The 14,646-nt window shown below is 38.6% G+C and overlaps 1 protein-coding gene across 3 annotated transcripts in view; it reads left to right on the plus strand.

Annotated features, from left to right (window-relative positions):
* Positions 1–14,646, plus strand: part of LOC124137118 (E3 ubiquitin-protein ligase rnf213-alpha-like) — a 175,197-nt gene that overhangs the window by 133,899 nt on the left and 26,652 nt on the right. For all 3 annotated transcript variants that reach the window (XR_007218279.1, XM_048383674.1, XM_048383675.1), the window contains exons 62-75: positions 204–367; positions 481–705; positions 1,249–1,445; positions 1,596–1,695; positions 1,920–2,020; positions 4,135–4,320; positions 4,759–5,028; positions 5,599–5,737; positions 6,538–6,812; positions 10,216–10,321; positions 11,126–11,248; positions 11,636–11,707; positions 12,390–12,452; positions 12,644–12,841. Coding sequence is in view for 2 of the 3 variants with exons in the window: in XM_048383674.1 (XP_048239631.1) it covers positions 204–367; positions 481–705; positions 1,249–1,445; positions 1,596–1,695; positions 1,920–2,020; positions 4,135–4,320; positions 4,759–5,028; positions 5,599–5,737; positions 6,538–6,812; positions 10,216–10,321; positions 11,126–11,248; positions 11,636–11,707; positions 12,390–12,452; positions 12,644–12,841 (2,219 nt within the window). In the remaining variant the exon portion in view is untranslated. The remainder of the gene's footprint in view (positions 1–203; positions 368–480; positions 706–1,248; positions 1,446–1,595; positions 1,696–1,919; positions 2,021–4,134; positions 4,321–4,758; positions 5,029–5,598; positions 5,738–6,537; positions 6,813–10,215; positions 10,322–11,125; positions 11,249–11,635; positions 11,708–12,389; positions 12,453–12,643; positions 12,842–14,646) is intronic.

The raw sequence follows: 14,646 nt of genomic DNA on the forward strand, positions 1-14,646 counted from the left end.
AGCATAAAATGGAAACACTGTGTCAAAAGTTTGTTTAAACATTCTTTACCCCTTTTAATCTTTTGGTTTGCATTGTAAATATTTGGAAAAAGCTATTGCTGGTCATTTCCTGTTTGCGGTTATTTTGTTGAAGTATGTTCATTATTTTCATGATTGGAAGTGACAATCTTCTGAAAATATTGTCTATGTTTGCCTCATTTCAGACTCACATGACTCTTTGAGTTATGTGGAGAACATCGTCAACAAGACTCCGTATGGCGAAGTCCTGTCATCTGTTGTAAGAAAAGAAGAAAAAAGCGGGGTTGTGAGAGCATACCTTGAAGATTTTGTCCATACACTCTATTTTGGGAAAACAGATGAGTTTGAGGTAGATATATGTTCAGTATTATGTACAACAAGTTAATATTTGTTTAAGTGGTATAGCTGTAGTTCTGTATTGTATTGTTTCTGTTGAAGAAATCTGGTTCATATATTTCCCAGATTCTCTGTCATGCCTTTGAGAGTGCAGCCAGACAGAGAGGGAGAGACCTGGATTGTCTAGGAATTATACGAGCTGTAGTCTACATCCACGTTATCCACTCCGCTGCCAAAGAGAGGCTGCAGCTCTTCCTGGAGGTTGTCCAGGTCTGGCCGGAAGTTGTGACGGCTGTCATTGACTTGAAGGAGAGAGTAGGAGGGAACCCACTGCTCACAGATGATGAAATGGTAAACGCTTCAATGATGGGATTGCATATTGGATTCAGAATCCTAATATACAGGATGTTAAAACTCGTACAGTCACATACATGTATTTGATAACTCAAACACATTTAGCTGATAAATATCCCAAATTTGACATTTTGACTTGTTCATGTCAATAATTACTCCCTATTTCTACCAAATGAATTTGAGAATTAACTTCCATTATCAAAACACCATATGTAAATCTAACAAAATGCCCAGACATGTTGAAAGATTATTTGTTCAGTAACATGTGTTGCCCCCATGGCCAAAATGGGTATCATTATGTGACCTGGTTACATAGTTGTGTCATCATACCCTGACAGTGATATTTATATCATGCTGTCAATCACTGGCTTGTCTTTATCTGACAGACTGGAATGAGAAAAAATCAGATACTCCCGAGATTTATTTTGTATCATTACCATGTTTAGTATATGACAAGGTTTCACATGTAGGTTTTGAATTTCAAAATATTTCTATTCATAAATGTAGACTGTGCAATACTGTGTACCTAATTTACTTCAGACTTTGGATGTTCTGAGTCTGACACTTCTCATGGAGCAGCTGGAGCCAAGTAAGGATGAACTGAACACAGATAAAGGCCGATCAGACTGGATGGATCGTGTCAAGACATATCTGCCTGTGATAGGTAGAATCTTCAAGGCAACAGACACAGAGCTTACACATGGCAATGTGTGTCTCAGGGCAATGAATCATGCCAGGTAATTAAAGTTATGATAATTTTCTTATTCACAAAATTACGCCCTTTTCCCTCAAACCATTAAACAGGTTCAAATCAAAATTTATCCGAATATTTCTTTGTTCCACATCTATTCAGATGAAGTAATTACAATATGTTGAACTGTTTTCAGATGCAGTTGGATGCGAGTTATGACAATGAAACTGTTTCTGGAAAGTTTTACTGGAAATAAGAAGGTTCAGCTGGAGACGAGATGCATGCCTCTTTGGAAGGTAATTATTTCTCTCTGTAGTGTTATCAATAAAACTACAATAAATAAAATAGATCTGAAGTAAATAATTTGTAAATAATGAAAAGTATATTTTTCCTTTAAGTCATTTTATCAACCATTTGTATATTTGATCCAATTCAGTTACTTGCAGGTCATTGTGATTGAAATGTATTTGGTATTGATGTGTGTGGATAAACATATTCACTCAATTACCCTTTTCTGCAGATGCTTGGTGAACAGACTGATCTGACCAAACTAGAGTCACTTGAAAAAGTAGAGAAATTCTTGAAAATAGTCAACAAATCAGTTGTGAAGAAAATCAGTGGGTAGGTATTTTGGATCAGTGTGCTTTCAAAGGATCATAAAATACAGCAAAATGTTTTATTTTTTATAGATGCTTAATGCACACTTAACAAGGGTCTAAAGAAATGCAAATTTGAATCATTTAGGTTACTTTAATAAGTGGCATAGTGATATTATATGAAGAGGCAAATAAGGCTCTAATATGATTTTGCATTAAACCTTCATTTTACTTTGTAAAATATGTTGAATTACTGGCAAATATACACAAAGAAAAAATTAAGCACACCCCTATTTCTGAACCATGACAAATGGCAAAAATCATGGGATGACTGACCACAGGAGCTGGGCAATACCAATGTCATCGGATAGAACAAACATTTGACAACAAATAAAGAGGATATTGATGAGTTGTGATAGAAATTTACTGACAAAAACATCATGATAACACAGGTACTGTTTTTGACCTTAGACAATACCTAAAAAAAAGTATGGAGCTGCAGGATAAAGTAAACGAGTTACGTTTGATGTTACATATGAAAGTGTTCCTTAAAGTCTCTGCTTGACATGACACGTGAAACAGATCAGTAGTGGGTATAACTGCCACATGCCTGGATGATGCATACCACCCTACATTTCATGCCTCCAGTCAACAACAACCACTTCTGATGCAATGCTGCTTCCAATTGGCGTAAATCTTGTACAGGAGGATCTAGTATCCTGTATATCCCAAGCATGTTCAAGGGGGTTCAAATCTGGGCTCATTGCTGGCCAGGGTAAAGTTGTTTTTGCATTGGCCCTCATGTAATCCACGACTGCATGCGAACGAAGAGGCCTGGCATTGTCATCCATGTACCTAGGTCAAGTAGCAAGAGGGTGGTTGTCAAAATGAGGAAGGACGACTGGCCTCAAAACATCCCAGATGTACTGAGCCCCCTGTTAAGTTGCCCCTTATGGTGACCAAATCCAACCTGCAATCATAAGAGATACACCCCCAAATCATTACCGAGCCCCCTGCCGTATGCAACAGTTGGCTTAATGTTCCTGGGGTTGTGCCTACAAACTCTCATTCTTCCATCAGTGACGTGGAGCAGAAAGCAACTTTCGTCTAACCAATGGATACGTCTCAAAGTTCTCAGATTCCAGTTCTGTCCCGCAATACACTATGCTAAACGAGTAGCTTTGTGGTGATCTCTCAACAAGGGACGCTTTATGACTCGTCTAGCCCTTAGTCTTACTGCTTTCAGCCGGTTCCCTACGGTTCTGGTGCTGAAACGACAATTGGGCAACCACAGCTGTTTCAGACTTGTTAAAAAGGGTTCACGGCGTATGAGACAAAGAAGGTTCCTGTCTTCGTGATGTGTTGTCACAGGAGGTATTCCGGATCTGGGACAGTCCTCTACATCACCGGTCTGAGCATGTTTCTCGACTGAAAGGCTTACGACAGTGTGATGATACCCCAAATTCCGACCAATGGCATTACAAGACATTCCTGCATTATGCATGCCGATTATTTTCCATCTTGTGGCGTTTGATAATCGCCCCCATGCCATGGTCACACAATGTCATGGAATAACTGTTTAAAACCAAACTTCAGAAACATTTGGCTATACTGCTTTTTGAGATACTCGAAGGTAGCATGCTGCACGGGCATACCATGCATGGCACGTGAGCTCAAACAATAATGAAATATATTAGGGTGTGCTTAACTTTTTTCTTTGTGTATATTTGAAATCTAAGTAATATCACTGATTTACTTCTGATGGTTGGGGGGGCACGGGTGGCCCAGTCGTCTAAGGCAACGCGATTCGCTGTGCAGAGTTGCGTCCCTTGTGCATGCCAGAAACCTATGATTGTGGGTTCGAATCCTGGTTCGCCCCAATTATGTTTCTAGGTTTGTCAGCACCATACCCGTGCTCGTGGGTTTCACCGAAGTGGTAAACGTCTGAAACCTGCATCATTTCGGGCTTTCCTCACACATTAAGCTGACACGCCGCGATATGACTGGAATAATGTTAAAAGCGGCGTTAAACCCAACTCACTCACTCACTCTGATGGTTGACTTGGTCTTTGTAACATAATATCAGGTACCTTATTTATTTTACTTGCTGTTAATTAAAGGGCTTTTATTCTTTTCCAGGAAAATAGGTACTTGTAGTCACTGTGAATCAGAGTATGAAGCACCACCAGTAGAGCTTCCCTGCAAAGACAAGATCTGCCTACGTTGCTTCAATGACATCCAAGCCACAAGGGATTTATGTTGTCCTATTTGTAATAGTACAATCTCAAAGAAATTTCAACCTGGCAGTGGCCCATCACAACAAAAGTGAGATGTTATCCCAACAGGACGTTATACAAAATACTAGCTTCTATGAAGTTCCGACATCTCAATGCTGCAATATGTAATTTTACCTCCCCTAGTAAAAACAATAGGATTAAATTGTTTTTCATGCATGGGCTGTCATTGATGGATTTTAACAAATAAATAGATGAGTTAGGTAGGTCCAATAGCAAGCATAACAGGTGAAAAATATTTTGCTGTTCAATTATCAACATACATTTACCAATATAAAAACTGGTCTCTGGTTGATTTATGTATGATAACTTTATTTGTCCAATTAGAAATGAAGGATTTGGAAATAATTCAGCTTACTTGTAAGGTTCAATGCTCAGACGAAAGGGCAAAACTTGGTGAGGTACTTGTTTCATCTTTGACACATATTGACCTACTTATTGCAGCAACTTGATCAATTGTGTTGTACAGGGAAGTGTTCAAAGAATACCAAGAGTATCAGAAGTGCTGCAACAGCTTCCTCATGTCTGTGGTGTCCAAGCTGTGTTTTGGTGGAACAGAGCCTCCAGAGAGTGCTGTCATAGAAAGGATCTTCAGCTACATCACTCGCACTGTTGAGCAGGGGGGATCTGGCCAGACAGAGGAAAGGTTGCACACCAAACAAATGTCTGTGTTTGATGACATGATTGATCCCACACCTGTGGTTCGATCCTTTCTTCTTCAACTTCTCATACACAAGAGGTATATCTGTGATCTTTTTTAAGTCATAAGTTATAGTGTTAAGCTGGACATTCAGGTACCATATATAGTAACTATTATTTTTATGAACCTCCTCAAATAACTGCTCACTAATAACAATATTAAAATATATGCCCACTATGTTTACAAAAAGGTAATTAATCTGGATAGAAATGCTTTTGATCAAATGGATCAGTATTGGAATTACCGTGGTAGTGTAAAATCAACAACAATCTGTGTTAAAATATTGAAATTGTTACATATTAGTTCAACTTCTGAGTCTAATAACCACCCTTATATTCTAGATATTATCCCATGAAAGTTCCTTCTTTTACGTTTGGATTTGGTTTCACATCTAGGCACTGATTGCATAGATTACTGTAAATATTATAAGGAGCAAAGTTGAGAAATTACTACTTTTACACATGAATAAAAAGTCACACGAATGACAAAATAAAAAACAATCCTTCTGCCTTTGTGTAATCCTTATTGAAAGTGTTTCATCTTCAATGTTTTGATTGATATTACATAGATAGTATACAAAGTTGTTGAATAAAATTTTCTTTTTTTCAGTGAAGATATGGTGCAAACATACCTACAAGATTTTTTTCTCCAGGCTAAGAACCTGTGTGAACAAGAAAGAAGGGAGACATCCCAGGAAACTAAAGACAAAATTGTCCAGTTCAGTCTTCTTGTCATACACTGCTTTGAGGTATGTTAGCTACAGGATGAAATGATGTATGTGTACAAGTAATTAGTAGTCTTCTGATCATATGTTTATAATAGGTCCTTAAATGTTTTTAGAAATATTTTCTCAAATTTCAAAATATTTAAGTGATTTATTCTCAAAACCAGACTACTCAGAGAAGAAAGAACATGTGTCACTACAATAAGTGAGTGAGTGATTTGAGTTTAATGCCACTTTGAACAGTATTTCTGTTACATCATGGCATTCAGCTATGACGTTTATCACTTTGGTGAAACCCATTAGCATGGTTATGGTGCTGACACGTCTGGAAACATATTTGGTGCGAACCAGGATTTGAACCCACGATCATAGGTTTCTGCTGTGTCCAAGGGATGCAACTCTGCGCAGCGAATTACTTAGATGACTGGGCCTCTCCACTACAATTATATTCAGATTTTATCATAACATTTAGTTTATATGTCAGCTGCTCTTTTTCTCAATGTTTGAAAGAAAATCAAATTTTGAAGAGTATGACAGTGATCAAGCTTAGACTTTGTGTTGATGGTTTATTAATGACACCATGATCTGTACTCAACCTTCAGATTCAAAATGATAACTGTGAAAAATCTATAAGTCTATGGAAGCTAAAAACTTTGGATAATATGTCGCACTTTATTTGAATTATTTTAGGACGTTTGAATAAGGTGCTGAAGGTCATCTTCGAGTCATGTCTTATGTCTGGAAGATTTACAGTATCAAGTAAAATACTTTTGTATCTGAATGCCTAGTTTGGGATTAACGTGTATAATGTATAATTATTCCAGGACTTGTACCATGAGAAAGGGTCTCAGATAATGATATCATCAGAGGAGATGCGTACTGCTTGTTTCCGGCTGTCAGAAGGCAGAAGCTACATTCTCTCATCAGGTTTGGATATGGCCAAGCTGTTTATTATTGCCCAATGTAGATATGGTCTGTCAGTGACAGCCAAATATCTGCATGCAGTGTTTGTGAACAAGAGACCTTCTGTAGAGAATTTCAACAAACTGTTGGAAATGACTTCACAACTGCTGAGTGTCCAAGATACAGAATGGCCAAAGTAAGTATGTAATTAGCACCATGTTAATATTAGATTAAGTTAATATTGTTTAAATGGAAATCGTCTCTGTTTCAATATTAAAAAAAGGATTATCTTTGTTCAGAACCTACGGTAATTCCTTAGATTAGCTACCTCTATTTCATCATAGCCATTATTCCTGCTATTATTTGGCTAACATCACACTAATAAAATCCCTAGATTTTCAACAGACGTCCTCTTCACTGTCAGCCTCCCCACCAGTTGTTAGGTAAACTGTACCTCGGGAAAAGGCAATTCACACGTTGGGAATTGTCACTTCTTTCCTTTCCTTTCCTTTTGTTACAACACCTGACAACTTTCAGGCTATTAAATTGTCAACTTATACGACACATGAATCTCCCAACTCCATCAACGATGACTTCATCAGGTCGCTCTCGACTGGAAAGAGTGTCCCTATGACTGAGTTCAAGGACTTGATGATGGACTTATTCTAACTGGTTATTCTAAACTGGTTTGCTGCAGGGGTCCGTCATGTCTTACACCCTCTCCAAGAATCAGACACAGGTCTCCAAGTTTGCTTTGCTCACGCAACCTTGGAGAGTATCCTACGGATGCAAGAAGATCTCCTCTCTGTGCAATTATGGATGTGCAGCCAGCTCCAACTTACGCAGAGATGCCACCTGCTGGCTCAAGTTAGATCAAGAATATCTGAGCCCATCAATATCTCCCCTCAGACAACCATAATGCGACTACCCAGCATTGCTGTCGAGGGAGAGTGGGCCTGACCCAAGAGGCAGGATAGGTCACTGATTATCCCCCGCCGCGCGAAAGCGCGAAGCGGGGGATATAGTATTCACGACCGTCCGTCCGTACGTCCGTACGTCCGTCCGTACGTCCCACCTGTTTATTGCCGCGATATCTCAAGAACTAAACACTGGATTGTCTTCATATTTGGAACTATGGTGTATATACAGACTCCGCAGACACCAGTCGGTTTTGGTGACCTTGATCCCATTTTCAAGGTTACAGCAGACAAATCTGCTTTTAGAGTTGGAAAACGGTGTTGCCGCGATATCTCAAGAACTAAACACTGGATTGTCTTCATATTTGGAATTATGGTGTATATACAGACTCCGCAGACACCAGTCGGTTTTGGTGACCTTGATCCCATTTTCAAGGTCACAGCAGACAAATCTGCTTTTAGAGTTGGAAAACGGTGTTGCCGCGATATCTCAAGAACTAAACACTGGATTGTCTTCATATTTGGAACTATGGTGTATATACAGACTCCGCAGACACCAGTCGGTTTTGGTGACCTTGATCCCATTTTAAAGGTCACAGCAGGCAAATCTGCTTTTGGAGTTGGAAAACGGTGTTGCCGCGATATCTCAAGAACTAAACACTGGATTGTCTTCATATTTGGAACTATCGTGTATATACAGACACCGCAGACACCAGTCGGTTTTGGTGACCTTGACCCCATTGTCAAGGTCACAGCAGGCAAATCTGCTTTTGGAGTTAGAAAACGGTGTTGCCGCGATATCTCAAGAACTAAACACTGGATTGTCTTCATATTTGGAACTATAGTGTATATACAGACACCGCATACACCTGACAGATTTGGTGACCTTGACCCCATTTTCAAGGTCACAGCAGGCAAATCTGTTTTTGGAGTTGGAAAACGGTGTTGCCACAATATCTCAAGAACTAATCGCTGGATTGTCTTCATATTTGGTACTGTGGTGTACAGGCGGGGGATATTTCGTCACTCTGTGACAAATACTTGTTCTGACTTACAGGGAGGGGCAACTCTGCTATCAACAAATCATATCGATTTGGCTTTGTCTCTTGACCTCGATTTATCACCTACCGGACTTCAACTTGAGACCAACCCCAGGACTTGTGTGTAGATGTCTACGAGCCTATACTAACAATTGGCAGCTCATCATGTCTGACCCTAGGTTACTCGAGGTTGTTTATGTGGGATACAAGTTGTACTTTCACTAGCATCCAGCACTTGTATCCAGACCCTAGCATACCGGTAGTTGTTTCCATCTGGTAGGGACCAAGTTGGCAGCTACTAGAGAAGGAAGCAATTCATGCCAAAGCCAACTCAGATACCAGCCAAGGTTTATATTCCCCTGTATTCCTTGTTCTGAAAAAGAACACGTCAGAGATGCATATAATCATCTATCTGAATGTCAAAGACGTTCTAGTACGTCCGCCCAAGTTCCAGATGGAAACCATCAGAAAGTTCAGGACCACTATCCTGACAAGGGACTGGTCAGTCAGCTTAGAATGACAGGATGCATATCACAAAATGTCTTTATTGTTGACGGTATCTCTGTTTTGCTGTCAAAGGAAAGATAAAAGTTTTTTGTGCTCCCATTTGGCATATCGATAGACCCATGATTTTAACATTCCCTTGATATTTCTTCCACAAGACCAACACCTCTACATGGATGCATCGGGAGAGGGTTGGGGGCTTACATGGATGGAGATGCAGTCTAATGGACGTTGACAGATGTAGGCATGTCACATTCTAGGAAACTGAATGTGTTGGCCGTTTGTTGATCCAGGAGGAACAAGATCGTGTCAGTAGAGTGGTTCCCAAATCCTTTAAGTCTCCAAGTGGGTAACGAAGATTTGGGACACTCCCCATATCGTTTGTTTGTGAAGTGTCTCAACCACAAGCTCCCCATATATGTCAGTCCTGTAGATGAGTTGGGAGGGGATGCTCGCTTACTTATTTTGCCTTATTTTGTATTAACTTATACTGTAATGAATATGTCTTGCTGAAATTTGATTTACAGATTAGTCGAGAGGAGAACTGGTACCTTTTGATGATTTGGCATATTGAAAAATACTGAACATTATTCTTTTTGTATTTCATTAAACTAAAGGTATGTTATGGCAACTCAATTTCTGAATTGCACCAGACCAGGGGGATATGTCATCTCCTGATGACTGTTGTTTCAGTATAATGTTAGCCAAATTGCAGGAATTATGGCTCTGATGTAACAGAGGTACTATTCTTAGTAGTATACTCAATGATAACAATTGTTTGATTTCTGAATATAATTCTGACCCCTGATCTGTTGAGGGTCTAGATATTAAATAGACAGTATTTTATTAGCTAAGTAATGCTGTGCTTCAATATTTTGTGCTTGTACTTGGTGTTCGAATATAGAAAAGTGGTTCTCATATGTTCATTGTATTTTATGAAGACCATGTGCACAACTCTTGTTAATTTGACACTGCAGGAAATTCATTGCTTAAATAAGAACATGCATCCACTGTATCCACTGTCCTAAGTGGAAACCCTTTTCCTAAATAGGCCAATCTTAACACAACAATAGGAAAAAAGGGAGTCATAAGGAAAGATTTTGTTGTTGCTGATCACATTCTTTATGGTGTGTTTCAGGAAGTTCTTGGTGAAGCAGATATGTCGGGAGTTTGGGACTGACAGCTACCATGCTATCTGTGATACTGGCAAGGTGCCATGGCTGGCTCTGGATGTTACAGAGCAGGTGACTACTTAACTAAGATGGTATTGCAAAGTTAAGGCTTGTTTTGATGGCAACAAAAATATTTTCACCAAATCATATACATGGGGGTTGTTTGGGTTAGATATGGATTTAGGTTGAATTGCCTCCTACATCTGTCAACACATTGGTCACAGGTTTGCTTATTGATGTTCTCATGATACATTTATTGAATATAGATGGATTTAGACACAAGTCATATGTAAACAGATATGTTTGATAACCAGCTAATCAGTAATTGAGGTTAAGATCAGATAATAGTACCATAACAAGGGTTCCCAGACAATAACATCCTAAAACAATTGACTTATTTGACACAAATATAATTAGTATACCTGTTATATTTACTTATCCTGTCACATAAAGACATATTTTAAGATTGAATAATAGAATTGTGACTTTACAGCCTTGCACTCAACCAAATGTCTTATGTGTTAACTGGAAAGTGTTGCTTGTGTAAGGATTGGGAGAGTATCAGTGAGAGGTCAGAAAATGCTTTTTAGTGCAGGAATTCTGCAATTTGTAAAATGATAATCAAATTCAAATAAGCTATTTTGGCAGGGTATGTCATATGGTGAATATGGCATGTGCATCAGTATATCTGAAATTGCTCATAGTTGCATAGTTTACAGTTTTGAATACATTTTATGTTCTTTGTGTACAAGTAATCAAATACAAAATTCACTCTAAGTGTTTAAATACTTGACAGAAAAGTGCTTTAATCGTCCACCCCTTGATGTTAATTAAGGGTTCAGTTTCATGTTTGAATGCAATACTTTATGATTTTAGGTAAAGGAATGCCCAGATCGATTTGTGGTGTGTCTTGAAAACACCACGTACCAAAAAGTAAGAGAAGCTTTGGCTAAGACTCTCCTTGGTGAAGACATCAAGCACCTGAAACAACTAGTAAAGGTAATTGTTTAACATCTGATACTGTATTTCTTCTTCTTAACCTTTGATTTCTTTTAGACTCAAAGTGGTGACAATGTTTTGGAGGTTCTTGAGCATTGAATAGCCTGAAATGAATTCAGAACAGCCAAAAAATGTTCTAGCTGTTTATTTTTATTGACAGTGCTGCAGGGATTTTCAGTTCATTTCCCTGAAAGATGCATAATTGCAACTTAAATTATGGTCTATTGTGTATTTAAAATCAAATTACTTTGTACTCATTCACTGACTTTCGCATTTTTTTATGTAACATTTGGATACGTCTCTCTACCTCCCAAGAAAGATAAGTATGCATGATTGTTCAGATAGATGTTTATCTTTAGAAATATTAATATATGACTGACATTACAGGACAATGAGATGCTGTTCCTCCTGGCCATACACAGGGAAGTGACGATGAGGAACATCAACCCTCAGACACAGGTAAGATTTTACACATGCTATTATGTTTTTCTCTTAACTGTATCCCTGCCAACTGACCGAAAATATTTCCATTTCCAAGAATGGTTATGTGGACATAAGTAACATTTGTTGTCTGTAATTGAAAACGCAATTCAGCATAAGTTACTGAAACTTTTAAGTATTATTTCTTTTTTCTGTAAAATATGTTTTTTACTTAATTTAATCATATAACTTATTTGATATTGAATTACATTCGCTTTGTTATAATAAGCTTGCACTCCACCATTGTTGAGGCCGTCGGTAGCCTAGTGGTTAAAGCGTTTGCTCGTCTTGCCGAAGACCCAGGTTTGATTCCTGACATGGGTACAAATGTGTGAAGCCCATTTCTGGTGTCCCTGCGATGATATTGCTGGAATATTGCTAAGAGCGGCGTAAAATCAAACTCACTCACTCAACCATTATTAGACCAGCATGACAACGTTCACAAAGGAAAGCTTACTTATTATAGTGTCTTACTGTTTACCCATCCGCTCTCCAGTCATACTTAATGGAAGGTGGAAATGCTGGTCCTCAACATATATTACCAGACCTTGAATATTCTTTATGCTGCTTTAAAAACATTGTTGATAGTGAGAGACTCACAAATAATGGTGATACTAGCTGTTTGCTGCCTTATCAATGATAATCAAAATAAATCATGCAGGCACAATCTGTGGAAGAGGTTGCAAAGTTCATTGAAACAACAAAAGAAAAGGTTACTCAAAAGGTAAGCCTGTGTTTCTATATTTGATGTTTATCGTTTCATCTTGCAATGATGGCTTGATATCACTTGTGGTACATCCATTCATATTTTGTTGTATTTGCTTAAAGTTGATCCACTATTAATGTCCAAAAAATTCTTTTTTTATAAATTAGCATTAAAGAATAATGATATTATTACTCTGTTTATCTCAAAAGGAGACAGCTCTGAGGTTACTGAGAAATCAGCTTGGTCGTCCAGGATCTTGCTTGACTGTTCGTCAAGGTCAGAGCATGAGAGACCAGAGTGTGATGTGTCTTCTAGTCCATGCATATATTACCCTAACTCACTTCAACAAGGCAACAAACTTCATGAAACCCCTCACAGACCTCATTCTGGCACCACAGACAATGATGGTAAGAGCAGAGTTCTGTTACTTAGTTAAGTGTGCCTAAACTTAGTCAATCAGGAGTATCAAAGTAACACTGATATTTATTCCTTATATTGATTCCCCAACTTATGGGTTATAAAGAAAGACAAGTTCTATGGATGAACAACTTCTTTATTACAATTAGTGCAACGTTTCGGTGTAGATCCTAACACCTTTATCAAGCAAGTGATGGATAGTGCTGAACAACATAGGTATATATACTTATTAACATCAATGTTTATACAGTAAATAAGGCTAATTAAGATATGATAGGGAGCCAGTGAAATAGAAGCCAGTGAATTGTCTAATGGACACAGAGTCAGCAAGCAGACTGATAGAGATAATTGGAAGCCAGTGGATTATTTGGATGGACATAGGGGTTTAGCAATTAGGTGATGGTAAGCGGACAGGATGTAGTAGCCTTGATCTCTGTTCATTGCTGGCTGGATCCTTTTGAGGTAGATGGCTTCTGGGAGTTTTCTGATTTTGTAGTCTGACTGATTGTTGGCCAGGATCTGGATGTTGTTCCACTGGATGTTGTGGTCGGGGTGGGTTTGGGTGTGATCGGAGATGGCTGATTTTGAGTCATATTTTTGTACTGAGGTCCTGTGCTCTTTAATTCTAATGGGTAGGGGCCTGGATCTTTCAAAATCCGCCAATTTTTCAATCATCTATCAGTCTGCTTGCTGACTCTGTGTCTATTAGACAATTCACTGGCTTCTAATTCACTGGCTCCCAATCATCCCAATTGCTTCCGTGGTTGTTTACCCTGTCCCATTAGTCATTCACTGGCTTCCAATTATCTTAATCAGCTCTCTGTGTCCATCAATCAATTTACTGTATAAACATTGATGTTAATAAGTATATATATCTAAGTTGTTCAGCACATACCAAAACAGGAAAAAGGGCACAGCCCCAGGATTAGACCTAACTTCTTACCAAATAATTAAAAAACTCCCCCTAAAACTACTCCAGGCACTACTCAAACTATACAATCTCATCTACCTAAACGGACAGGTTCCTACTCCCTGGAAACAGGCCCTAGTCATACCAATCCCTAAACCTAATAAACCAGCTAATCAAGCTAACTCATATAGACCAATATCCCTAACTTCAAACTTATGTAAAGTAATGGAATCAATGGTTAAAAATAGATTACAACATTACCTAACCCAAAAAAACATCATAAACCCAGATCAAGCGGTTTCACTCCTGGCCGCTCAACCCTAGATAACCTCACCCGACTAGAGCAAGATATTAAGACAGGACAACTAAATAAACAATATAGCACAGGCATCTTCTTAGACTTCTCTAAAGCTTTCGACATGGTATGGCACGACGGGCTAATACAAAAACTTCAAAAAATAGGACTCAAAGGTCAGATAATAAACTACATCCAGGACTTCCTGACCAATCGTAAAATAACCGTGGGTATAGACCAAACACTATCAGACCAATGTCCCCTAGAAAATGGCACTCCCCAGGGCAGTATCCTCAGCCCCACCCTCTTCAATATAATGATAAACGATCTATTCGAGGGCCTATCCCCTAAAGTAAACACATCGAAATTCGCGGATGATGGAGCCCTCTGGATCCGCACTAAAAGCATTAAAATGGCCCAAAATTTACTCCAAATATCTCTTAATAAAATACAACAATGGGCTGACATATGGGGCTTCTCCCTTAACTCAGAAAAAACAACAGGAATAGTATTCAAACATAAAAACATGAAACCCGCCTCCCCAATCCTCCAGCTAAACAACCAAACAATCAAATTTCAAAAACACAACC

The sequence above is a fragment of the Haliotis rufescens genome, unplaced genomic scaffold (assembly GCF_023055435.1).
Source record: "Haliotis rufescens isolate VD_foot unplaced genomic scaffold, xgHalRufe1.0.p SCAF_5, whole genome shotgun sequence".
Classification (NCBI taxonomy): Eukaryota; Metazoa; Mollusca; class Gastropoda; order Lepetellida; family Haliotidae; genus Haliotis; species Haliotis rufescens.